General features: G+C 42.7%; 2 protein-coding genes across 3 annotated transcripts in view; both read right to left on the bottom strand.

Moving 5' to 3' along the window:
- On the bottom strand, positions 1-26,217 carry LOC148047672 (uncharacterized). Of its 2 annotated transcripts, XM_087711722.1 has the most exons (4): positions 26,105-26,217; positions 22,220-22,312; positions 9,508-9,608; positions 1-1,612 (listed from the first exon to the last, which is right to left on the bottom strand). In XM_087711722.1, the coding sequence occupies exon 4, from the start codon at positions 1,430-1,432 to the stop codon at positions 377-379; it is 1,056 nt and encodes a 351-aa protein (XP_087567848.1). In that variant the 5' UTR covers positions 1,433-1,612; positions 9,508-9,608; positions 22,220-22,312; positions 26,105-26,217; the 3' UTR covers positions 1-376. The 2 variants fall into 2 exon arrangements, 1 of the variants encoding a protein (XP_087567848.1); XR_015696164.1 differs by lacking the exons at positions 9,508-9,608; positions 22,220-22,312; positions 26,105-26,217 and adding an exon at positions 3,111-3,231 and having other exon boundaries at positions 1-263; positions 296-1,612.
- LOC106548132 (uncharacterized) overlaps positions 5,632-26,842 on the bottom strand; it is a 29,049-nt gene continuing 7,838 nt past the window's right edge. Inside the window, exons 3-4 of the mRNA XM_087711744.1 lie at positions 17,222-18,217; positions 5,632-7,307 (exon numbers count right to left, since the gene is read on the bottom strand). Of these exons, the coding sequence (XP_087567870.1) occupies positions 6,029-7,307; positions 17,222-18,217 (2,275 nt within the window). The 3' untranslated portion in view covers positions 5,632-6,028. The remainder of the gene's footprint in view (positions 7,308-17,221; positions 18,218-26,842) is intronic.

Genomic DNA, 26,842 nt, shown 5'->3' on the forward strand with positions numbered 1-26,842 from the left:
ATGAGTTGGGTTGCCATATACATTTTCTTACTGAATAAAAATACATAACAACATACAAATTTATACCCCCCTTTATTATATGTAGAAATAACTCAAGGTGGCAAACATACCTAATATAGATCACTCTACCCCACCCCACGTGTGTTTGATAATAAGAGATGTTTCATTATAAGAATCATGAAAGAAATTAAATGGTAAACTGCTCAACTGGCATTCAAACAAAACAAGAAACAAATTTCAACAGTCCTCTACAGAAATTTTGCCTCAAGTGCAATTTCTTGTGTCTAAATTTTGCCTCAAGTGCAATTTCTTATATCTGATTAGGCAGAGATTTTGTCCAAAACAATAATTGTCTGCAATCTGGGTCCTTGACTGATTACTCCCCAATGTGTAACCTTACATGATTTATAAGGCTAGACCTGGTACTGAAATCTTTCCCACAATCCGGACATTCATATGGTTTCTCTCCTGTGTGAGTCCTCTGGTGTACCACCAAACTGGAATTCCGACTGAAACTTTTTCCACATTCAAGACATTCATATGGTTTTTCTCCTGTGTGAGTCCTCCAATGTTTCATCAGGTTGGAATTATCCTGGAAAGTTTTCCCACAATCCGAACACTCATATGGTTTTTCTCCCGTGTGAGTCCTCTGATGTCTCACCAGATGGGAATTCTGACTGAAACTTTTCTTACAATCTGAACACTCATATGGTTTCTCACCTGTATGACTCCTCTGATGTGTCACCAGGCAGGAATTCCGACTGAAAGTTTTCCCACATTCAAGACACTCATATGATTTTTCTCCTGTGTGAGTCCTCTGATGTTTCATCAGGTTGGAATTCAGACTGAACCTTTTCTCACAATCATGACACTTGTATGGTTTCTCTCTTGTGTGAGTCTTCTGGTGTACCACCAGGCTAGAAATATGAGAGAAACCGTTCCCACAATCAAAACACTTATATGGTTTCTTTCCTGTGTGAGTCCTCTGATGAGCCACCAGGTGGGAATTCTCCTGGAAACTTTTCCCACAATCTGGACATTCATACGCTTTCTCCCGTTTGTGAATCCTCTGGTGTATCAGCAGGCTAGACCTTCGAGAGAAACATTTTCCACAATCACAACACTTATATGGTTTCTCTCCCGTGTGAGTCCTTTGGTGTATTACCAGGTGGGAACTCTGAGTGAAACTTTTCCCACAATACAGACACTCATATGGTTTCTCTCCCGTGTGAGTCCTCTGATGTTTCACCAGGTTGTCATTCTGACTGAAACTTTTTCCACAATCCGGACACTCATATGGTTTCTCTCCTGTGTGAGTCCTTTTGTGGATCACCAGCTCAGAATTCCAAGTGAAACTTTTCCCGCAATCTGAACATCCAAATTGTTTTTCCCCAGTGTGAGTCTTCTTGTGTCTCACCAGATTTTGTTTCATCGTTTTGGCTGTCCAAGGAACTTTTTCCTTCCACTGACTTCCAATTATTTGCACTTTCTTTATTCCGATATTATCCCCCTTAACTTCTTAGGTAATGATGTTTGCTTCAGTTCCACATACTCTTATTTTTTTCCAGCTCAAAACTTTGTTCTTGTTATTCTCTCGCTTGTCTCTCATCTGCTGAAGAAGGAGAAGAGTTTTTACATTAAGTCAATGTGAGTGAGACACATACATAGCAGGACCTAGAAAAAGGAGCACAAAAAGAAGCTACCTGCATTTGTTAAACAAAACTAAGACCCTTTTCAAAGAAATGTTTGAAAGCCTTGTAAAAAGAATGGTAAGTAAATCACACACACACACACATGTGTGTGTGTGTGTGTGTGTGTGTGTTGTATTTGTGCTGATAAATAAATAAAGGGAGACCTAGTACAGATCTATTTCAAGCTATTTAGCTCTCATCAGCTAGCCATACCCTTACTGGGATTAGATGATGAGAGCTAAATAGCTTGAAATAGATCTATACTAGTCTCCCTTTATTTATTTATCAGCACAAATGCACACAAATGTAACAAAGGCAACAGTAAAAATATTGGGTTTCTGTCTGGATGGTCTCTTGTGACGAGCCGATAGACAGAGATAGGAAGCAGTAAGCTTCCTCCCATATTTGGGCATACTAGAGGTTGTGACACTAAATACATATACATATACATATACATACATATATATATGTATGTATGTATGTATGTATGTATGTATCTATTCACACAGAAATACAGAATAAATAATTTATGTAAACAATTATGTGCACTTCAGTGTGCACAAAGTATTTAGTGCCGCTTTACAAAACCCTAGTACAGTGTTTCTCAACCTTGACGACTTTAAGTCCTGTGGAGTTCAACTCCCAGAATTCCCCAGCCAGCTGGCTTGGGGATTCTGGGAGTTGAAGTCCACAGGACTTAAAGTTGTCAAGGTTGAGAAACACTGCCCTAGTAAGACCGCACCTGTAATACTGCAACCAATTTTGGTCACCATACTACTTAAAAGAGGTTGAGACTTTGGAAAAAGTTCAGAGAAGGGCAGTTAAGATGATCAAAGGCCTGGAGACTAAACCATATGAAGAACGGCTGCAGGTTTTGGGCCTGGCCAGTCTAAAGAAAAAAAGAATTAGGGGTGACGTGATTTCAGTATTTGAGAGGCTGCCACAAAGAAGAGGGGGTCAAATTATTCTCCAAAGCACCAGGAGGCAGGACAAGAAACAAGAGATGGAAACTAATCAAGGTGAGAAATAACCTGGAATTAAGGAAAAACTTCCAATCAGTGTCTATTCTATTCCATATCCTATTCCTAATTCTATTCTTATTCCTATTCTTGCTAGTAAAAGAAAGTAAAATCCCAGAAGAGACCAGGAGCAGATCAGTCTCCTAATGTTGCCAAGAAAAAAACATGTCCGTAAAATACCCAAGGAATTAATTTTAATTTGAAGGAGACTTTTTAAATCTACCCACCAGTTAAAAAAAATGTGGTCTTCAGTTTTAAGGACTGCAGCACCGGTGGAATAAAATCCCGGGGTGAGAAAGAATATGCCGAAGCCCAGTTGTTATTCTGATTTTACACAAAGGAGGAAAACAGGCGGCCCTAACTTGCTCCCGGCTTCTTGTCCGACCTGACCATGACTCACTTTCCAGCTGCTGCTTGGACCATGGGAAAAGCCAGACAGCCACCCTGCACGGCTCCTCTGGGAGCCGAAGGAGGAAGTTCCTCTCCCCGTCTCTTTTCCCGTGTAGACCCTTTCTAGCAATATTCGGTGGTTTTAACTCTATCTCTCCCGTTGCTTGTCGGATCTCAGCCACCATCAACGCCGCTATTAGAGTGGAGGTTTTCCAGTGTGGTCTTAGAGCTCCATCTGGTGGCATAAGACTGAAAACAGGCACATTCTGTCCCTTATATGATGTTTTTCCACTATTAAAGGACATCAGTCCTTTGGCGGCTTAGGTCACTGGAACTGGCAACAACAACCAAAGCCTGCCACACCCCCGAACCACTTCCCTGGGAGGTGCCATCTGCGGTGCAATTTTGTTTTTCATTTAATTGCATTGCGTATGCGCGTGCAGCTAGCCTTAAGCGTGCACATGAGCGAACCGGCAGTAGTGCCTACACGGAACCCACTCCTGGACTATATCCATAATTTTTCTCGGGGATGATCTATCCCCAAGTCTGTCCTTTGGGGTCAGGCAGGGATGTCCTCATCACCACTGCAACGGAGCCTGGAGCTTCATTTCCAAGAACTAAACAAGAGAGAGCATCTATGGGGGGAATACAATGTGCCATCAGGCAACAAGAAAGTGCACCTCCCTATGGGATCAGCAAAGATTATTCCAGCCAGTTCTCCATCTTGGGGTGCAGGATATCTCCCCAAAACTAACTTTGCAACTGAGGGAAGCTTGAAGAGTGAAGTTTGATCCTATTTAGCTTCACAAGATTACCAGCTGCTGCATCAGCTTTAAACAATTTCCAGCTTCATCCCATTAATAAAAGAATGAAATATGGAGGGGAAACGTTGAATTCACAGCCCAACCCCACATTGCTTCCAAACGCATCTAGATACCAGATATTGATTTTCTATCTAATCTCACTGGAGGGCAGAATTCCTGTGAGGAGCCCATTTCCAGAGGAGTTAAGATTCCAGCATGGAATATTCTCAGGCGGCTTGCAAAAAAACATTTGGAGGGCGGAAGTTTCTTGAAAGGTGACCTAAAGAGTCCTGGGCTTTAATTGTTAATTGTTAATTCCTCTCCCAGGCCCAGAAAGCAACAGGCCTGGAGACCACCCACTTGCCCATAACTCTCACCTGCTTCCCTGGGACTCCTACCTCTTCCCATATCCAAATCACATGATGTCCTCCCTTAATGACCTAAGTTATTTATTACAACAATAGCATTTAGAATTATATACCCCACCCCATAGTGCTTTATACTAGTGATCACCAACCAGTGGTCCATGTACCCCTTGTGGTCCATGAGAAATTTTTAAAAATCATGTTAGTGGTCCGTGGGATTTCAAATTATGAATTTAGTGGTCTCTGAGGTCTGAAAGGTTGGTGACCCCTGCTTTATACCCAGTGGTCGGATTCAATTTTTTTTACTACAGGTTCTGTGGACGTGGCTTTGTGGGCATCGTTAGGTGGTGATGTGACTGGATGGGCGTGGCTAGGTGGTCATATGACTGGGTGGGGGCATGGCTGGTTGCTCATTTGTTTCTTTTAAGGTGCAATTCAACATGCTTGTAATCATCTTTTATGCCGTTTCTTTATTATGGCAATAGCACTTAGAATTATATACCACCACACAGTGCTTTACACCACCCTCGGTTTACAGTGTCAGAATATTGTTCCAATTATTGGCCCTCATTTTACTAACCTCAGAGGGATGAAAGGCTGACTTAACTTCAAGCACCATCAGGATTGAATTCCAGGCTGTTGGCAAAGTCAGTCAGCATCACTGCACTTTAATCATGACACCACCAAGGCAGCTGTCATTACTGCACTTTTATTATTTTTGCATCCATCTGTTCTACCAGATCAGATAGGATGGACACCCTGCTAGACCATTCCCTTAAATATTGCCAGCTGATAGGAGCTAAGAAGTGTCTCTATTCCAGTTGCAAACCCTGACCTATGGAACACACTTCCTCATGAAGTTTGGGAAGCATTTATCCTCCTTGTCTTGTGTAAAATAAGAAAGTTCTTGCTGAGCCCCTAAAGACTGGGATAAGAAGCGTTGCTTGACTTGGAACCACATTTTTGTTAACATTTATTAAAATTATATGCCGCAAATTGGAGGTTAACTTCTCCACTTTGACTCCTTGCAAGGAGAAAGATAACCAGTTTTGAGCAAGAATGGTACCTGACATGAACAAAATTAGTAAGGCCTGGAGGCCTGGTTAACTTCTAAACAAAACAAAAGCAAGAATCACCTTTCCGAGATTCCCAGATCATCAAAATGCCATCAACTTCAGTAGAAGTCATCTGTATTTACAGGGCAAATACAATGTAAATTCAGAGGCTTTGCATTTTGCCACCTCCTACATATGGGGTTTATAGGTTTCTGTAATAAAGTTTTATTGCTGAAACCCTATTGAGTCATGAGAGTTGGGTTCCCATATACATTTTGTTACTGAATAAAAATACATAAATACATAAATATTTATATCCCCCTTTATTATATGTAGAAATAATTCAAGGTGGCAAAGAAGAAACAATGCTGTCTAATAGTGTCATTTGTGAAGTGGTCAAGAATGGAGAAGCCCAATATCCAACCTAGCACTTGCATTTCCATGGCATGGATCTAGCTTTGGGTCCCTGTTGTTGCTGCCCAGCATTCAGTGCCATACAGTGCTACAGGGCAGATTTTGACTAAAAAGAACCATGCAAGGAATTATATGATAAATTGCTAAATTGGGTTACAAAGAAACAAAAGAAACAAAACTCAAGATTTCTCCACAGACATCAAGTTTTGCCACAAGTGCAATTTCTTGTGTGTGATAAGGGAGGAATTTTGTGCAAAACAATGTTTGTCTGCAATCTGGGTAGTTGACTGGTTACTCCCCTATGTGTAACCTTACATGCTTTATAAGGCTAGACCTAGTACCGAAATCTTTCCCACAATCCGGACATTCGTATGGTTTCTCTCCTGTGTGAGTCCTCTGGTGTATCACCAAATGGGAATTCTGACTAAAACTTTTCCCACATTCAAGACACTCATATGGTTTCTCTCCTGTGTGAGTCCTCTGATGTTCAACCAGGTTGTAATTTCGACTAAAACTTTTCCCACAATCCAAACACTCATATGGCTTCTCTCCTGTATGAATCCTCCGGTGAATCACCAGGTTGGGATTCTGACTGAAACTTTTCCCACAATCTGGACACTCATATGGTTTCTCTCCTGCGTGAATTCTCTGATGTTTCACCAGGTTTGAATTATCCTGGAAACTTTTCTCACAATCTGGACACTTATATGGTTTTTCTACTGTGTGAGTTCTCCGATGTCTCATCAGATTGGAATTCTGACTGAAACTTTTGCCACAATCTGGACACTCATATGGTTTCTCTCCTGTGTGAGTTCTCTGATGTTCCACCAGGTTGTAATTCCGACTGAAACTTTTCCCACAATCCAAACATGCAAATGGTTTCTCTCCTGTATGAGTCCTCTGGTGAATCACCAGGTTGGCATTGCCAGTAAAACATTTCTCACAATCCGGACACTTATAAGATTTCTCAACTGTGTGAGTCCTCTGGTGTATCCCTAACTTGGAATTCTGACTAAAATGTGTCCTACTATCCGAACAGTTATATAGGTTCTCTCCTGTGTGAGTCCTCTTGTGTACCACCAGGCTAGAATTGTGAGTGAAACCTTTCCCACAATCACAACACTTATATGGTTTCTCTCCTGTGTGAGTCCTCTGATGATCTACCAGAGTGGAATTCTGACAGAAACTTTTCCCACAAACTGGACATTCATATGGTTTTTCTCCTGTGTGAATCCTCTGATGTGCCACCAGGTGGGAATTCTGACTGAAACTTTTCCCACAATACAGACACTCATATGGTTTCTCTCCCGTGTGAGTCCTTTTGTGTATCACTAGGTCAGAATTCCGTGTGAAACCTTTCCTACAATCGGAACATTCATATGGTTTCTCTCCCGTGTGAGTCCTTTTGTGGACCACCAGGTCACAATTCCGTGTGAACCTTTTTCCACAATCCAGACATTCATATGGTTTCTCTCCCGTGTGAGTCCTTTTGTGGACCACCAGGTCAGAATTCCGTGTGAACCTTTTCCCACAATCCGAACATTCAAAATGTTTCTCCCTAGTGTGAGTCCTCTTGTGTCTGCATGCTAAATCTTTTGCCACATTCAGAGTACTGGTAGGGCTTGTCTTCAATATCGGTCCTTCCATGAATCATGAGGAAGAGTTATTGAGTAAAGCTCTTGCCGCACTCCAAATATTTGTATGGGTTTTCATTGGGTGAATCCTCTCTTCCATATCAGCTCTGATCTTCAATCTGTGTTTTTCCCACAATAGGCACTGAGGTTTTTCCCACACTGTTATTCTTGGACTCTTGAGGAGGCCAAAAATATTTCTGATCTGTTACTTGGAGGTTCTTTGATTCAAGCCATTCTTTCCTTCGCCAAAAGACTTGCATTCATACCTGTCCATTTTGGCTGTGCAAGGAACCTTTTCCTTCCCACTGACGTCCAGTTATTTCCACTGTTTCTTTATCTGGGTCTTATTTCTCTTGACTTCTCAGTTAATGTTTGCTTTAATTCTACATGCTCTATTTTTTTCCAGGTCAAAACTTTGTTCTTATTATTCTCTCCCTTGTCTCTTATCTGCTGAGGAAAGAGGAGAGTGTTTACAGTTTCTGGAGGAAAGGGGGGAAAATGTTGATTGATGGCTTGTTTTGCATTTTAAAGCTGCTTCTCATTCTCTGTTGCCCAGTGCTCTTCTTGGCATCCTCCTTGTCTGTAAGATTCATATTAATGGATTAGTTTCATTATTATTTAAAAATCTGCTGCAGGACATGTGAAAGCAGAAAAAACCCAACTCTCATATATTACCATGAAAGAAAAAAACAGCAAAGTTCTAGTTTTAATTCTTAATTATGATTCATTCAACTCAATCACATTTTTGGCTTGGGTAAAACAGACATGCATGCCTAAATAAAAAGAATTTATTTAGGTAGACAATCTATGTTCATTTCAGTATGCAAAATATCCTAGAACTGCATTCATTTAAAAAAAAATCTAAATTAGAAATGTGGGGACGCTAACAGATGGAACGATGCCCAAATCCAATGCAAGATTTAAATAATCCATTTTACCCATGAGACTCCTCGCTTTCCAGGAAAACAACATGACAATAATATATCAAGGAATCAAGAGACTGAGGGAGATGGGCAGATATAAGTGTAAAAAAATAAAGATTTTTAAAAAATCTCTTAGGTCTCTTATTCAGAATAGAGCCGGAAGGATCCCTGTGGGTCTTCTAGCCCAACCCCCAGCTAAAGCGAGAGACCCTATACTGTTTCAAGCAAGTGACTGTCCAGCCTCTTCTTAAAAACTTCCAGTGATGAAGCACCTAGAACCTCTGAAGGCAAAGCTGTTTCACTGGTTAATTGTCCTCACTGTTAAGGAGTTTCGCCTAATTCCAGGTGGCTTCTCTCCTTGATTCGTTTCCATCCATTGTTTCTTGTTCTGCCCTCTAATGCTTTGGAAAATAAGTTTACCCGCTCTTCTTTGGGGCAGCCCCTCAAATACTGGAATACTGATTCGTTTTCCATCCATTGGTTCTTGTCTTGCCTTCTCATGCTTTGAAAATAAACTGGCCCTTTTCTTTTTGTGGCAATCTGTCAAATATTGGAAAACTGCTATCAGTCCTTCTTTTGTGTAGACTAAGCTATACCCAAATCCTGCAACCGTTCTTTATGGTTTAGTCCCCAGGCCTTTCAATTTTAGTCTCGCCCATTTCCCGGCAGAAAATTACAGGCAGCAGATTTAAATTATAAGGCATAAATGTAATAACATTTGGGGAGAGAAAGAACATGCAACAGCTGACATGTTTCAGCCTTGTTGCTTCTCTGCTTTTACTCCGTGGAGGAAACCAAGGAGCCCGACTTGCTCCCGGCTTCTCCTCTTACCTATGCTCAATTCACCTTCCAGCTGCTGCTTCCACCCTGGGAAGAACACAACAACCACTCTCCACGCCTCCATCGTCCCATGGGTCAGCCGGAGGAGAAAGTGCCTCTGCCTGTCTCCTCTCCACATCCTTTCTAGCAATATTAACTAGTTTTAACTCCTTCCCCCCCCCTGCTGCGCCCCCTACTGTTGGATGTCGCAACTCAGCCACAGTGTTCTGGGCACTGGTGTTGTGTTACAGCACCACCTAGTGACGTGAGCCTGAAAATACACCTCATTCCGTTTTTTATCTGGACACAAACAAATTTTCCCTACTTTAATAAAGTGCAGTTTTCAAGGGAAGAAAGAGCAATGAAAGGTTGGCAGCTTGGGAGTACCACTTACCCTCTGCTCGCAGCTCTGATTTTGCAACCAGGAGAAAGGGCTATGCAGGAGGAAAGACACCTGGGCCCTTCTCAGTCTGGGTTCACGCCGGAGCTCATCACCTGTGGGAAGAAAAATCCATGTGGTTCAGGTCCAAGATGGGAATAAAATAAAATGGAGGCTGATTGGAAAGAAAGTTTGATGATGAACACAACCAACAGCACTTCTGGGACAGCTGACAAAAGAGAGTTGAGAGTGGATGGGTTTTTATACCTTCTTTGGGTTTTGTACTTGAGCTTCCTGTTCCTGTGCAAAAACATGTCCTTTAATATTCTAATGGCTGTCATCAGATTCCTATGGGGTCATGGCTGGCTCTATAGGCGAAAGGGGAAATGCAAATCCTAGGTGCTTGTCTGAGCTCATCCTGTCAACTTTTGGCTTGTCTAATTGCTTATTTGGAGTTTCCTGTCTGACCCAGTCTTTCTGAATGGACTACCAAATCAACATTTCTAAAAGCTGGCCTCTTCAATTTCTACTTGTGGAAGGGGAAATGGTGCTGGTTTCTGGCTCCCTTAATAATTTTTTTTTTCATTTCTCCCTTGTGGAAATGTCATATTTTGTCTCTTTTGATAGTCCCCAAATATTTCATTCTTCTGGTGTGGGGGTTGGTTGCTGACTCCCTACCAGTGGTGGCATTACAAGAATTTAATAACAGGTACTCTGCCCTAATGACTGGCTGGGTAAGTGTGGCCAGATGGTCATGTGACTGGGTAGGCGTGGCCAACTTGATGTCACTCATCACACCCAGCCCCACCTCCAGTCCCCTTGCCTCAAAGACAGGGGTGGGATACAGGCGGTTCTGGCTAATCCCACCACTGGCTGGCTCTGCCCCCGCCCCTTTTTTGGCCCGTTTTGTAGTCCACATGTCTTAAAGTTACCAAGGTTGGATACCCCTGAGTTAGATGTTCTGATAGATCAGTGTTTTTCAAATTTGACAACTTTTAAGATGTGTAGACTTTAACTTCCAGAAAACTGTCTGGGCAATTCTAGAAGTCCGCACATTTTAGGTTTGTAAGTTTGAAAAAGCCTGTCAAAAATGGTCAAATTAAGATCCTTTTTAGGGATCTGTGCTTGGGTCTCTCTCTTTCTCTGTCTCTCTCTCTCTTAATGACAGATTATCCTGAGCAGGAGATCTAATGAAGGAAGACTCTAATAGAAACATGCTTTATAAATAAAAATATAGAAAGGCATCTAAGGATCACTAATCTCACACCTTCAGGGACCATAATTTATGAGAAGAAGCTCACAATGATCTCAACAGACGTTTTCCTCAGCTCTGCTTTGCCTGCATATGCAATATCCATGCTCTGTCATTGAACCGTGATCATTCTTGCCCTTAAAATAGACACAAAGTCCTCTCAATCACAGGAATTGTCCTCTATTCTCTTTATGTATAGTATGGAACCCTAATTAAAGGGCATATTAAAAGGCTTTTTTTTCTGGGAAAGGCATAAAACTGTATTCTTTCCCCTATCTCATTTCAAACAGCTCCGTTTGGATTTTCTCAGAGCAGGGGCAAAATTCAGCAGGTTCTGGAGAGCCAGTAGCGGAAATTTTGAGTAGTTTGGAGAATCAGCAAATACCACCTCTGGCTGGCCCCAGAGTGGAGCGGGAATGGAGATTTTGCAATGTCCTTCCCGCAGGAGTGGGGAGGGAATGCGGATTTTGCAGTATCCTTTCCCTGCCACGCCCGCCAAGCCACGTCCACATAACTGGTAGTAAAAAAAATTTGAATTTCACCACGGTCTCAGAGTGAAATCATGGTTGGAAAAGTAACTAAACAATTAAATACTGTGGCCTTGCTCAATAATACTGAACTTCTTGAATGCAATCCAGCTAAAAGATCTTAATGTGATGCTAAATTATGTTCCAAAACTGAGGAATCTGACTGTCTATGAGGAATTGTGATTGCTCCAGACATGGAGGGGGAGGGGTGGCAAAAAGAATTATATTGAAAAATTGGAAAAGTGATATCATTCCAAACATTAAGGATTGTCTTTTGGAAATGTGTAATTTCTTTGTTCTGGAAAATACAGTATTTTAAACTAATAAAAGAATGAAGCAATACGTTATTCTTCTATGCAAAGTTCATGATATTTTACAATAATACTGTGGTATTGTTACGTAATTTCTATCCTTTTTTTGTATTAATTTTGCATATTAAGCAAGGGATATATTTTGTAAACCATTGATATGTGTATCGTTAGTGTACATATTAGATATTTAATATTGTAATTTAGAACATCTTATGTAATGGGTCTTTTTTCTATTTTTTTGGTTTGGTTTAGTTTTAATTTTGCTGTTGGTATTTTTTTTCTTAATTGTTCTTGTATTGTATGATTCCTTTCTATTGTTTGTCTTTCATATACCAGACTCCTCTTTATTTTTTATAAATTCTTCATTCTATTGCCTATTAGCCCAGTATTACCAATACTGCATTTACCTACTTGCATCTCAATTGACTTCATCTGAATCTAAATATCCTAAGATGTTAGGTATTAATAATAGCCTTTAAAAGCATCAGCTTTTAAAAAGTTAGTCTTAGAAAGAAGCTCCCATCCGTGACTTCCTCCAGTCAGATTCACAGAATGTTCAAACATATATTTGAAAACTTGAATGGAAACATGGAATGAGCTGTCTACTGACAATAGGCCTCCCTTTCTGCAAACCAACATCCCTAGGAGTGGTATTTTTGCTACCTTCAATGCTTTTTATCTTCATCTCTGCCAGCAGTTGCTATCAGAAATTCTTCTTTGCTTACATTTGAAGTTTCTGCAAGTTTTTTTTTTAATTTGACTAAAATGATGTTGTTTTTGTTGTCTTAATATGGCAGGTAATTTTCCAGAGTCTTTGAAACATCCCCTATCTTCAGCTTCTCAAAAGGAACGAAACAACCTCTATTGGGGGCATAAGTTTATTACTTTTAAACTGATGCCCCCAATAGTTTATTACTTTTTATGGAGATTGCGGAGCAAATTAGTCTCAATTTCTCCCTCATTTTCCAATAAAGAACCTCACTGACCCATTTCAATCCGGGATTTGTGTTATATTAAGTTAGGCTTGGCTCAGGTGTCATGACTGGCGCACAACTTTGGTAAATTATCAGTCATTATCACTGATGTTGGTTGATCGACCTGTTTGCATAAACAGAGGCAACACTATATCATGGTTCACTGCTCTCTCCTGTACTATCTATGCCAAAGTAAAATAATAAAAATGCTACTTTCTGAAAATGGCTCATTGGATTTGAAATTGTAGGAATTAGGCTCATCCTAAATTACTTTAATAGGGACGTGGTGGTTCAATGGCTAAGATGCTGAGCTTGTCAATCAGAAAGGTCGGCAGTTCGGCAGTCCAAATCCCTAGCACCGCGTAACGGAGTGAGCTCCTGGTACTTGTCCCAGCTTCTGCCAACCTATCAGTTCGAAAGCTTGTAAAAATGCAAGTAGAAAAATAGGAACCATGTTTGGCAGGAAGGTAACAGCATTCCGTGCGTCTTTGGCGTTTAGTCATGCCGGCCACATGGCCACGGAGATGTCTTTCGACAGTGCTGGCTTTTCGGCTTTGAAATGGAGATGAGCACCACAGTGGTGAAATCTAAATTTTTTTGCCATCGGTTCTGTGGGTGTGGCTTGTTGGTGGTGATGTGACCAGGTGGGCGTGGCCAACCTTTTTACACGTTTTAAAGCATTTTTTTCCTGCAAGTTCGGGCAAATAGGTAGTAAAAAATACTTTAAAAAGTGCACAGCTGAGTGTCATGGTACCATTTTTTCACTTTTTAAAGCTTTTTTTTTTTTTACTACTGGTTCGGGCGAACCTTAGCATTTTTTGCTATTGGTTCAAGCGAACTGGACAGAACCGGTAGCATTTCACCCCTGGAGCACCACCCCCTAGAGTCGGGAACAACTAGCACATATGTGCAAGGGGAACTTTAGCTTTAAGTTACTTTATGTTTTGCTTCAAGTAAGCTTGTTGCTGTTATTAAAAGCAATATACAATATAAAATTAGTGTAACATTTTAAAAAAAAAACCTTGGCTGATTAATTTTTTCTCCCCGCAAGAAATCTCTATCAAAGTTTCTCAAAGCATAAAGCTTAAGTTTAAACCTTAAAACCAGCAGGGGTTTTCTAATTAAAGATTTTAAAAGGTGTTGTTCTTCATTTCAGCCCTTGATCACTATGTAATTACTGTTTATTTTATGAAGGAAAAGGCTTTAAAAGCCTTGTCCCTGCTTTTTTTTTCCTTCCTAAAAAGAAATCGTATGGCAACATGGCATGCGAGACTTCAAATTACCATTATAAAGTCCACCTTCTCTGCAACAATGGAAGCCTTCGCAGAACAAAAATACTATGGTTCACCGACAAATGCACACTCGACAAAAGCGCGCTTGACAAAACCGCGGTGAGAAAACCGCGAGTTCTAAATAGCACCGACGAATGAGTGCAGAAGCACGCCAACAAAATCGCGCCTTCAACAAACAAGTAATAAACGCAAGTTCTAAACCTAACTCTAAACCTAACCCTTACCTTAACTGTAATCCCTAAACCTAACCCTGAACGTAACCCTTACCTTAACTGAAATTGCGCTTTTGTGGGCGTGGCTTTGTTGGCACGTTCTGGGCGCGTTTATGATGTCACGGCTTTTATCGCCGCGGTTTCGTTGGCACGCTTTTGTCGTGCACGCATTTGTCCGGTCACGAAATACTATTAGATGGATATCAAAAGGAACACTTTGGCCAAGCTAGAGACTTTGGAAATTATTTATTAGGTTCAAAAATGCTTAACAAAAGCCCAACAATAGTCCAGTGGAAACCGGTACATCTGAGGCACTGTCTCTTGTTGATTTGAAGATGGCATAGGAGGAACAATTCCCTCATACCAGTCAATGAACAAGCCACATGGAAAAAATGGGGGGAGGGGCAGGGGAGGGGTGAAGTAAACATTCATTAACTTCTTTGTGTAGGGATCAGGGCAGGATAGGGCAGTAGTGAAGGAGACAGTCATGCCAAATTTCCAAAAAGGACTGGAAGGCGGAAGGGAGGGGGGGAGATTGATGGTGAAGCATGAAAACTGAAGCTCTTTGGTTTCTGATATGGAATTCCTCTTCCCCTTTCAAATCCAGATTATTGTACAGCTTCAAGAGAGGTAATGGAAAATTTGAAGTCTTCGTTTTCCACCCACCTTTTGGGATGTTTTCGGGCCTTTTTCCAGGCTGTGTTTTGGGCCATTTTTTGGGCTGTTTTTCGGGGTCGAAAATGGCCACAAAACCAGCATTAAAGCAGCCCCCAAAACAGCTGGAAAATGGACCAAACACAGATTGAAAAACTGCCAAAGACAGCCCGAAAACAGTATGGAAAATGGTCCCAAGAAGCCCTCTCCAAACAGTCCGAAAACATCTGGAAAACAGCCTGGAAATGGGCTGAAAAAGAAAATTTTCTTTTTCAAATTTTGAAAAATTTCAAACGGGCTGAAAAAGAAAATCCCAGAAAATGGATGGAAAACAGCCTGAAAGCAGCCCAAAAATGGATGGAAAATGGCCAAAAATGGCCCCAAAACAAGTGGTGACGGGGTCAGCCAGTGGTGGAATTAGCCAGTTTGCCAAACTGGTGCTGAATTTTAACAACTGCTTGAATCCCATCTCTGCTCCATAGACACGAAAATGCCAGTTTTCGGGGCATTTTTTGAGTTGTTTTCGGCTGTTTTGGGGGGTCATTTTTCAGGCCGTTTTTCCCAGCTCCTACTTGAGGAAATCTTGAGCAGGGAAGGGGGTTAGCAGATTCATTAGGTGCACCAATTGCATCCTATCCTGGACCAGAAAGGACTTGCACAATGGGTCATTCTTGCCTCGGTCACCTCCTGTTTGGATTACTACCCTGGGCCATCCAAAAACTTCAACTGGTCCAGAAGGCAGCAACACTCATCGTAATGGCAGTCCCTAGATTATCTGTGTAACATCTTTATCGTGCGAGCTGCACTGGATTGGTTTATGGTGCAATTCAACATGCTGGCCATCACCTTTAAAGCGATTTCTTTATTGTAACAATAGCATTTATACCGATATACCACCACAATGCTTTATACCACTATCGGTTTAGAGTGTCAGCATATTGTCCCCAACAATCTGGGTCCTCATTTTATTAATCTCAAAAGGATGGAAGGCTGACTCAACCTCAAGCACCATCAGGATCGAATTCAAGGCAGTGGACAGAGTCAGCCAGCATCACCGCATTTTAATCACTAGACCACCAAGACAGCTGTCATTATTGTCCCATCTTTATTATTTTTGCATCCATATGTTCTACCAGGCCAGATAAGTTGGACATCCTGCTAGGCCCTTGCTTTAAATATTGCCATCTGATGGGAGCTTGGAAGCGTCTCTTTCCTGTTCCAAACCCTGCCCTATGAAGCACCCTTCCCCATGGAGTTTGGGAAGCATTTATCCTCCTGGTCTTGTGTAAAATAAGAAAGCTCCAGCTCTTCCCCTAAAGACTGGGGATAAGAAGAGTTGCTTGATTTGGAACCAGGTTTTTATTAAATTTATATGCCACTAATCCTGAGGTTAACTTCTCCACTTTGACTCCTTGCAAGGAGAAAGATAACCAGTTTTGAGCAAGAATGGCATCTGACATGAACAAAATTAGTTAGGCCTGGAGGCCTGGTTAAGTTCAAAATCGAACAAAAGCAAGAATCACCTTTTCGGGATTCCCAGATCATCAAAATACCATCAACCTTGCTAGAAGTGCCCTGTATTTGCAGGACTAGATTTTAACCGTGGAGGCTTTGCATTTTGCCCTTTGCAATTGATGGGGTTGATTGATTTCTGTATTAAGGTTTTATTGCTCTAAACCGTGTGAAGTCATGAGTTAGGTGTGCCCCATACATTTTTTTACTGAACAAAAATACATAAAGAGGGATGTATGTATTTATATCTCCCATTATTATATGTTGAAGTAACTCAAGGCGGCAAACATACCTAATACAGATTCTATTCTGTTCTTCTCATGTTTGATCATAAGACATGTTTCACTAAAAAGAATCTTCTTTCTAGTGTATTCCCACAGATTCGGGGTTCGCTTTTTGCATCACTGAACGCTGCCTTGCATGGTAAGGTGTGTTTCCAGGGCACAGGCACAGGGTTTGCATATCTTTGTTGATGGTGTCTTGCCATCTCTGTTTTGGATGCTCACGATGTCACCAGCCATTGACTTCTAATTGACAGGAAGTCTTGGCCATGGTGTGACGGTGCTCCTCTCTGGACATGGCCATACCAGTGGAGTTGGCCTTCTCTCACCTTCTCTAATTGCTGCCACACCAAAATGCTGTCTAATAGTGTCATTTGTGAAGTGTTCAAGAACGGAGAAGCCCAATATCCAACCTAGCACTCGCATTTCCATGGCATGGATCTAGCTTTGGGTCCCTGTTGTTGCTGCCCAGCATTCAGTGCCATACAGTGCTACAGGGCAGATTTTCACTAAAAAAAACCATGCAAGAAATTATATGGTAAATTGCTCAGTTGGGTTACAAACGAGAGATAAGAAACAAAACTCAAGATTTCTCTACAGACATCAGGTTTTGCCACAAGTGCAATTTCTTGTGTGTGATAAGGGAGGAATTTTGTGCAAAACAATGTTTGTCTGCAATCTGGGTAGTTGACTGGTTACTCCCCTATATGTAACCTTACATGCTTTATAAGGCTAGACCTATATCTGAAATCTTTCCCACACTCTGGACATTCATATGGTTTCTCTCCTGTGTGAGTCCTCCAGTGTATCACCATGTCAGAATTCCGACTGAAACCTTTCCCACATTCAACGCACTCATATGGTTTCTCTCCTCGGTGAGTCCTCTGGTGTATCACAAGCTTTGAATTCTGCTGGAAACGTTTCCCACAATCCAAACACTCATATGGTTTCTCTCCTGTGTGAGTCATCCGATGTCTCACCAGATTGGAATTCTGACTGAAACCTTTCCCACAATCTGGACACTTATATGGTTTCTCTCCCGTATGAGTCCTCTGGTGAATCACCAGGCTGGAAATCTGACAGAAACTTTTCCCACAAACTGGACATTCATATGGTTTTTCTCCTGTGTGAATCCTCTGATGTGCCACCAGGTGGGAATTCCGACCGAAACTTTCCCCACAATCAGGACACTCATAGGGTTTTTCTCCTTTGTGAGTCCTCTGGTGTATCACCAGGTTGGAATTCTGCTGGAAACGTTTCCCACAATCCAAACACTCATATGGTTTCTCTCCTGTGTGAGTCATCCGATGTACCACCACTTTGGATTTCTGAGTGAAACCTTTCCCACAATCTGGACACTTATATGGTTTCTCTCCCGTATGAGTCCTCTGGTGAACCACCAGGCTGGAATTCTGAGTGAAACTTTTCCCACAAACTGGGCATTCATATGGTTTTTCTCCTGTGTGAATCCTCTGATGTGCCACCATATTGGAATTCTGACTGAAACTTTTCTTACAATCCGGACACTCTCCCGTGTGAGTCCTTTTGTGTATCACCAGGTCAGAATTCTGTGTGAAACTTTTCCCACAATCTGGACATTCATATGGTTTCTCTCCTGTGTGAGTCCTTATGTGTACCACCAGCTCAGAATTCCGTGTGAACTTTTTCCCACAATCCAAACATTCAAAATGTTTCTCCCTAGTGTGAGTCCTCTTGTGTCTGCATGCTAAATCTTTTGCCACATTGGGAGTACTGGTAGGGCCTGTCTTCAATATGGGTCCTTCCATGAATCATGAGGAAGAGTTATTGAGTAAAGCTCTTGCCGCACTCCAAATATTCGTTTGGTTTTTCATTGGGTGGATCCTATCTTCCATATCAGCTGAGATCTGTAATCTGTGTTATTCCCACAATAGGCAGTCTGTGAGCTTTTTTCCACACTGTTATTCTTGGACTCTTGAGGAGGCCAAAAATATTTCTGATCTGTTACTTGGAGGTTCTTTGATTCAAGCCATTCTTTCCTTCATCATAGATTTTCATTCATACCTGTCCATTTTGGCTGTCCAAGGAACCTTTTCCCTTCCACTCACTTCCCGGTATTTCCACTTTTTTGTTATTCCAATCTTATCTCCCTTGACTTCTTAGGTAATGTTTGCTTCAGTTCCACATACTCTTATTTTTTTCCTGCTGAAAACTTTGTTCTTATTATTCTCTCCCCTGTCTCTCATTTACTGAGGAAGAAGTGTTTTGACACTTCTGGAGAAAGTTGGAAAAATGTTGATTGATGGTTTGTTTTGCATTTTAAGGTTGCTTCTCATTCTCTGTTGTCCAGAGTGCTCTTCTTGGCATCCTCCTTGTCTGTAAGATTCATATTAATAAATTAGTTTCATTATTATTTAAAAATTTGTTGTAGGACATGTGAAACAGTGGTGGGTTCCTGCCAGTTCTAACCTCTTCTATAGAAGAGGTTCCACAAATCTACAGTGCCATTTAGAACCGGTTCCAGATCCCTCCCCCCACCCGTCCGCACATCATCAAGATGAAGAGCCAGAGGAGGAATTCTGGGAGTTGAAGTCCACAAGTCTTAAAGCTGTCAGGTTTGAACACCCCTGGGGTTTTTTTTCTAAGGGTTATGGGGTGCAAGGGTCTTGTAACTTGACAGCTTTAAGACTTGTGTGCTTCAAATGCCAGAGTTTCTGAGCCAACATTTTGGTTGTTAAGCAAGAGTGTTGTTAAGTAAGTTTCACATTTTACAAGTTGGCCACGCCCACCCAGTCACATGGCCGGCAAGCCACTCCCACCCAGTCACATGGCCGGCAAGCTACTCCCACAAAGCAGGCCACACCTACAGAAGAGGTTCTAAAAAATGATGTGAAAGCAGCAAAAAACAAACAAACACCCAACTCTCATATATTACCATAAAGGAAGAAACATCAAAGTCCTATAGTTTCAGCTTTAACATTATTATTCATTTGCCATGTAGAAGACTACCAGATACTTGTTCGGGTATTGGAAACCTGCGGCTCCGGAGCTACATGCGGCTCTTTCACCCCTCAGCTGAGGCTCCCTGTGGTCCTGTCACATCAGAGGGATGAAAGAGGTGTTGCCCTGGTCACTACAGTCATGATGGATGGAGCCTTAGTGCGGGAACAAAGAGCCCCTGTATTTGCATTTGCGTGGCAACAGCATTCCGCTTTCGTCTACATTTTCTGTTGCTGCCAACAAAAAGGGCAGGGAGAGAACAGCGGCGGCAGATCTTGTAGGGTGGGGGCCATTCCCCAAACCTGGCCTTGCTCCTCCCTCATCGGTGGGGCCAAGATAAACAAGGGGGCGGCGTGCGGAAGCGCTCCCCTTCCCCAGCCAAGCACTGAGCACAAAAGCCTGGCGGGAGGGGCGGCTTCTGGCCCAGCAGAAGCGCCCCCATTGGCAAGTCAGATGGTGGAGAGGGCTGGCCTGGCTCTCGCAGCTGTACCGCTGTTCGGCACCTCCACCACGAGCTGCTGCCTTTGAAATGCAGCGTGACTTTGTGGAAGCCGGGCAGCAATCGCTGGGGCCCTGGGGGTGGGGGAGCGGAGGTATCACGGCTGCTTCTCCCTCCTCCTCAGCAATCCAGGCCTGGCGGAGCGCAGAGAGTTTGTGGGCCGAATGACGGAGGGTCAGAAGGCGTGCTCCGACGTCAGCTCTACACGCGTTTCTAGTGCATGCTCCTCTATCCTGAAGTGGCATTGAATGGGGAGTAGAGGGAAGGGAGCAAGGGAAAGGATAGGGGGGAGTCTAGGAGAAGCTCAGCTGGCTTTCTTTTTGGCATGTGGTGGGGGGAAGACCCAATACAGAGAGAGAGGGAGAGGGGGAGACAGAAAGGAAGGGGAGAGATAGGAGGGGGGGCAGAGAGATATTCAGCTCAATTCGGCTCTGTCTGCTCCCCTCTCTCTGCCTTTCTCCAGTTTTGCAAGGATTCAAAAGCCTTGGTGATGGGGTTGGGGAGGGGTTGTCCCTTACTTTGCCTACCAAGCGTGTTCGGGGGCGCCCAGGGACTACATTTTCTGGCCACTTTGGACCCAGCTGCAGGATGCATATGCGTGCCTGTGCGAGTGTGCAGCTGCTTGTGATGATGTTTCTCTAAGTGCATATGGGAATCGAAGTGGCACTGTGATGGAACAGCCTGACAGTCACACCTTTTCAACCCAAAGTTTATTTCTGTATCTTTCCAGAGACAGAGAGAACGTGGCTGAATTCCCTTACAGTTATTCCCTGGATGTGTGGGTTGGGAAGTGGGGGTGGGGAGTGGAGGAGAGGGAGGGAGAGAAAGAGAGAGAGAAGGAAAAAGACAGCAAGAGGAAGAAAGAAAGAAAGAAAGAAAGAAAGAAAGAAAGAAAGAAAGAAAGAAAGAAAGAAAGAAAGAAAGAAAGAAAGAAAAAGATGAGAGGGAGAGAGGGGGATTAAGAGATGAGGAGAGAGATGAAAGAGAGGGAGAAAGAGGGAGATGAGAAGGGAGAAGGGAGGGAGATAGAGAGAGATGGGAGAGGGAGAGAGAAAGAGAGAGAGAGGGAAAAGATGGGAGAGAGGGAGGCAGAAGGGGAGAGGGGGGAGAGAGAAAGACAGAAAGAGGGCAGGGAGGGAAAGGGAGAAAGAGAGATGAAAGAAAGAGATGAGAGAGAAAGGCACACACACACATACACACACCTGTTTCCCATGGGAAAAAAAACATGGGAGCCACAAAACCTGGGTAGGCGTGGCTGGGGGTGTCATGTGATCGGATGGGAGTGAGTCACCATACCCGCCCGGGTTTCGTGGCTCCCGGTGTTTTGTTTTCTGTGGGAAACTGGTCCAAATGGCTCTTTGTTTTTAAGGTTGCAAACTCCTGTCCTAGTTCAAATATTAACTCAATCAAAAAATTCTTTTTTTGGCTTAGGTAAAATCACAATATATGCATACCGAAACAAAAAATAATAATTTATGTAGAAAATCTATCTGCATTTCAGTATGCAAAACATCCTAGAACTGCATTCACAATTTTTTAACCTAAATTTAGAAATGTGGGGACGCTAACAGACGAAATGTTGCCCAAATCCGATGCAAGATTTAACTCATCCATTTTACCCACGAGACTCCTCACTTTCCAGGAAAACAACATGACAATAATATGTCAAGGAATCAAGAGACTGAGGGAAATGGGTCAGGTATGAAATATAAAAGAATAAAGGTTTTTAAAAATTTCCTACATCTCACATTCAGAATAGAGCTGGGAAGGACCTTGTGGGCCTTCTAGAATTCAGCCCAGTGGTGGTTAACCTATTCGGCACCAAGTGCCGAAATGGGAGCATGCACGCACCGAAAAGGCACCAAATGCCAAAATGCACATACACACGCGTGACGGAAACTACAAGAGCAACTCATTAGAAAACGGCCAGCCAGCTGGTCTTCCCGTACGCACGTGCATTAGAAACCGGAAGACCAGGTGGCTGGTGCACATGTGTGCACTGCAACCCAGAACAGCAATGGGCGTTTGGCTGACATGCTTGAGATGGCTCAGCTCCGCCCCCACTGTTGGATATCGCAATGGTGTTGTGTTACAACTTCATCTAGTGAAGCAAGCCTGAAAATATGCTAATTATGTCTCTATCTGGAGTTGTTGGGAGTGGGGGTGTTGAATGAAGTGCAGTTTTCCAGCTGAAGAGTGGAATGAAAGGTTGGCAGCCTGGAACTTGAACTCACCCTCTGCTTGCAGCTCTGACTTTGCCACCTGGAGAAAGGGCTGTGGAAGAGGAAAGGCCCTTCTCAATCTGGGTTCACGCCGGAGCTCATCACCTGTGGGAAGAAAAATCCATGTGATTCAGGTCCAAGACAGGAATAAAATAAAATGGAAGCTGATTGGAAAGAAAGTTTGATGATAAACACAACCAACAGCACTTCTGGGACAGCTGACAAAAGGGAGTTGAGAGTGGGTGGGTTTTTATACCTTCTTTGGGTTTTGCACTTGAGCTTCCTGTTCCTGTGCAAAAACACGTCCTTTAATATTCTAATGGCCGTCATCAGATTCCTATGGGGTCATGGCTGGCTCTATAGGGGATCAGCCATATTGGACTTAATTCTCACTAACAGAGAGGAAATGATGGAAGATACTTAGGGATGTACTTAGGGATGTGTGTGTGTGATCATGCAACATTGGAATTCAACATTATAGAAGTGCAATCAATAGAACAAAGTCAAACTAGAACCTTGGACTCTAAGAGATAATTTCAATAAACTTAGAGAGAGCTTGGGAAGGATTCCATGGTTGAGAATCCTCACAGGGAAAACAACCCAAGAAGCTTGGGAAACTTTGGAAAGTGAGATTATAAAAGCCCAATCTAGCACAAAAGCAGTAAAAAAGAAAAATAACAGTTTTCAAAAGAAACCAGCATGGCTGCATAAAGAACTCTCTGATAAATTGAAAGAAAGAAAAAAGACAAATATGAAAAGTGGAAAGCGGGACACATAACTAAGGCAGAATATCAGCAAGTAGCTGAGCCTACAAAGATAAAGTGAGGAAAGCTAAGGCTCAAAGTGAACTAAGGCTTGCGACAAAATTCAAAAATAACAAAAAAAACCCCTTCTTTCAACATATAAAAAAACAAGAAAAAAGGCAAGGAAACAATTGGTCCATTAATGGGAGAAAGTGGCAGGAATGTGATAACCAACAGGGAGAAATCTTAACAGCTTAACTCATTTTTTGCATCCGTCTTTACATAAAAGGAAAAAACAGTCCAACCTATCAAAAACAGTACTGTAAAAACCGTGACCCGACAAAAGCGCGAACGTCATAAGCGCGCCGACAAAACCGCGGCGCTAAAACCGCGATGTCAAAAGCACGCCGACAACAGCGCGCCGACAGAAGCGCGATTTAACTTAAGGTAAGGTTTGGGGTTAGGTTACAGCGCGCTTCTGTCGGCGCGCTGTTGTCGGCGCGCTTCAGGGCTCATTCGTCGCTCCTTCGTCACGCGGTTTTGTCACCGCGGTTTAGTGAGACGCGCTTTTGTCGTTCGCGCATTTGTGGTGGAACCGTAAAAACAGATTAGGAAGAAAAGTTAAAATAGGTACATGAACACCTAATCACCCCAGAGAAGTTCAGATCACCAGGACCAGGTGGATTACACCCCAAGGGAAGTGGCAGAAGTGATCTCAGAACCAATGAACTATATCTTTCAAAGATCCTGGAGCCACTGGGGAACTACCAGAACTATCTTCAAAAAAGAGAAAAAAAATTAGATCCAGGAAACTACAGACCTATCAACCTGACCTCAATATTTGGGAAGATTTTGAAAAAGATAAGCAACAAATCAACGAACACCTAGAGGCAAACAAAGTCATAACCAAAAGTCATCATGGGTTTCTCAAAAACAGATTGTACCAGACATATCTTATTGCATTCTTATTGTATTCTTGACAAAATTATTGGACCAGAGGAGTGTTGCGAATATAATTTACTTGGACTTCAGTAAGGCATTTGATAAAGTAGACCTCAACCTACTACTTGATAAGATAGAAAAATGTGGGTTAGAGAGCATTGCCACTAGATGGTTTTGTAATTGGCTGACCAACCACACTCAACGTGTAGTCCTCAATGGAACTGCATCTACATGGAGGGAAGTATGCAGTGGAGTACCCCAAGGCTCTGTTTTAGGCCCAGTTCTCTTCAACATCTTCATCAATAATTTGGATGAGGGAATAAATGGGGAACTCATCAAATTTGCAGATGACACCAAACTAGCAAGCATAGCCAACACTCCAGAAGACAGGCTTAAGATACAGAAGGATCTTGACAGACTTGAACATTGGGCACTATCTAACAAAATGAAATTCAATGGTGAAAAAAGTAAGGTTCTACATTTAGACAAGAAAAGCCCAATACACAGGTATAGTATAGGTCAGGGGTCCCCAATCCCCAGTTCGTGGCATATCAGCAACTGGGCCGCGCAGACAAGTAAAGCCCCATTTGCACAATGCAGGCAGTACACAAAACTATTCTCCCTCCAGCCTTGAGGAAAAACCTTACCCTATGGAACCGGTCCCTGGTGCCTAAAGGTTTGGGGGTTGCTAATATAGGTGGCACCCGGCTCAATAGTAGTAACTGAGAGGGATCTTTGGGATCCTAATGGACAACCATTTAAATATGAGCCAGCCGTGTGCAGCAGCTGCCAAAAAAGCCAACACAGTTCTAGGCTGCATAAACAGAGGGATAGAATCAAGATCACGTGAAATGTTAATACCGCTTTATAATGCCTTGGTAAGGCCACACTTGGAATACTGCAATCAGTTTTGGTCACCACGATGTAGAAAAGATGTGGAGACTCTAGAAAAAGTGCAGAGAAGAGCAACAAAGAGGATTAGGGACTAAAGAATAAAACATATAAAGAAGGTTGCTGGAAATGGGTATATCTAGTTTAGTCAAAAGAAGGACTAGGGGCAGAGGTGGGTTGTCAATTTTTGTACTACCGGTTCGGATGCGCTCCCACGCACACTCCCGCACGACGCTTCTGTGCATGCACATTAGTGTCCGGGTAGGTAGGCAGAGCCTCCCGCCGCCGCTACTACGCTACTACCGGTTTGCCTGATCAACCTCTGACTAGGGGAGACATGATAGCAGTGTTCCAATATCTCAGGGGTTGCCACAAAGAAGAGGGAGTCAAGCTATTCTCCAAAGCATCTGCGGGTAGGACAAGAAGCAATGGGTGGAAACTAATCAAGGAGAGAAGCAACCTAGACGCAACCTAGAACTAAAGAAGAAATTTCCCGGCAGTCAGAACAATCAATCAGTGGAACAGCTTGCCTCCAGAAGTTGTAAATACTCTTAACACTGGAAGTTTTTAAGGAGATGTTGGATAGCCATTTGTCTGAAGTGGCGTAGGGTTTCTTGCCTAGGCAGGGGTTGGAGTAGAAGACCTCCAAGGTCCCTTCCAACTTCTGTTCTTCTGTTCTTCAAAACACAGAAATACACACCCATGAATTTATATAGGTAGACAATCTATGTGTGCTTCCGTGTGCAAAATGCCCCGGAATTGCATTCGCTCCAATTTTTTTTTTAACCTAACATGATAGATGAAATGGGGATCAAATCCTAGGGAAGACTTAAAACACTTAAAACACCCCTTTTTGCCCTTGCCAGGAAAACAGCACGTCAATAAAAACCACAAGGAATCAAGCGATACATGAAGGCTGAGGGAGATGGGCGGTTAAGAAACATGAAATATATAAATATATAAATATAACACACACACACACACACACACACACACACACACATATTAGATTTATTAGATTATTTATCAGCACAAATACAACAAAACTATATATATATATGTATGTATATATGTATATATATACACATATACATATATATATATATACAGTTTTTAAATCTCCCATTGGTAAAATCACAGGCAGCGGTTTTAAATCGCGCAGCCCCAGAGGAATAAAATATGGGAATGGAAAGAATATGCTGCTGCAGCAGCAGCAGCGAACATGATTCAGCCTCGTTGCTTCCTCTGCTTCATACACCGTGGAGGAACCCAAAGGGCCTGATTTGCTCCCGGCTTCTCCTCCGACCTTCCCTCCACTCACCTCCCAGGAGCCGCTTCGATCCCTTGATACGGCACAAGAGGCTCCGCCGACGCCATCCCCCTCTTTTAGTTGAGCCGGAAGAGGAAGTTCCTCCGCCCTTCGCCTCCTAGTCTCTCTCTCTCTGTCTCTCTGTCTCTCTCTCTCTCTAAGTCCGCTCTAGCAATCCAATACTCTATCGGTTTATGGAGGTTCTCAGTCATCCAGGTCATGGGTTTCCCAAAGGTGCTATTGTTTTTTAGGAGGCAACTAGACTTTCCCGTTTTTCTTTAAAGACGTTTCAGCGCTTCTTCAGCGCTGACTGGATAGTGAGGCATGGAAGGATTTACACTCCTTGTAGACAGCCGGGTCGTTATAAATCCTCTGGGAAGACTAACGCTCTATCGTTTCATCTCGTTTCAGTCCAGACTCTCCCGCTTTCCTAGAGTAGCTCTGCCGCCGCTGTACCGTACCTGCTTCCTAGGCGCCAATGTTGCTTCTTTGTAGAGCGCCATCTAGCGCCATAAGGCTGAAGAACGTGTCCGTTCCGCTACTTCAACCCTAAGGGGTTTGCAAGATGTTTTCACCGATTCCCTGCTTCCTGATGTGTCATCCAGTCCTATGGATAGCTTTGTGAGCGATCGATATGAGGAATTTACCTGGCGGAGGAGTTCAAGGCATTGCTGCAGATTTAGATCTCTTCTAAGTGCAGCTGAAGAGGGCAATGAAAGGTTGGCAGCCTAGAAATTAAACTAACTCTCT

This window comes from Thamnophis sirtalis, unplaced genomic scaffold, assembly GCF_051295495.1.
Source record: "Thamnophis sirtalis isolate CommonGarterSnake01/CBP01778 unplaced genomic scaffold, rThaSir2_p1.2 scaffold_3, whole genome shotgun sequence".
Taxonomy (NCBI): domain Eukaryota; kingdom Metazoa; phylum Chordata; class Lepidosauria; order Squamata; family Natricidae; genus Thamnophis; species Thamnophis sirtalis.

Excerpts from the sequence above, each read along its gene's own strand:
- LOC148047672 (XM_087711722.1), bottom strand. The coding sequence starts at position 1,432 with ATGAAACAAAATCTGGTGAGACACAAGAAGACTCACACTGGGGAAAAA.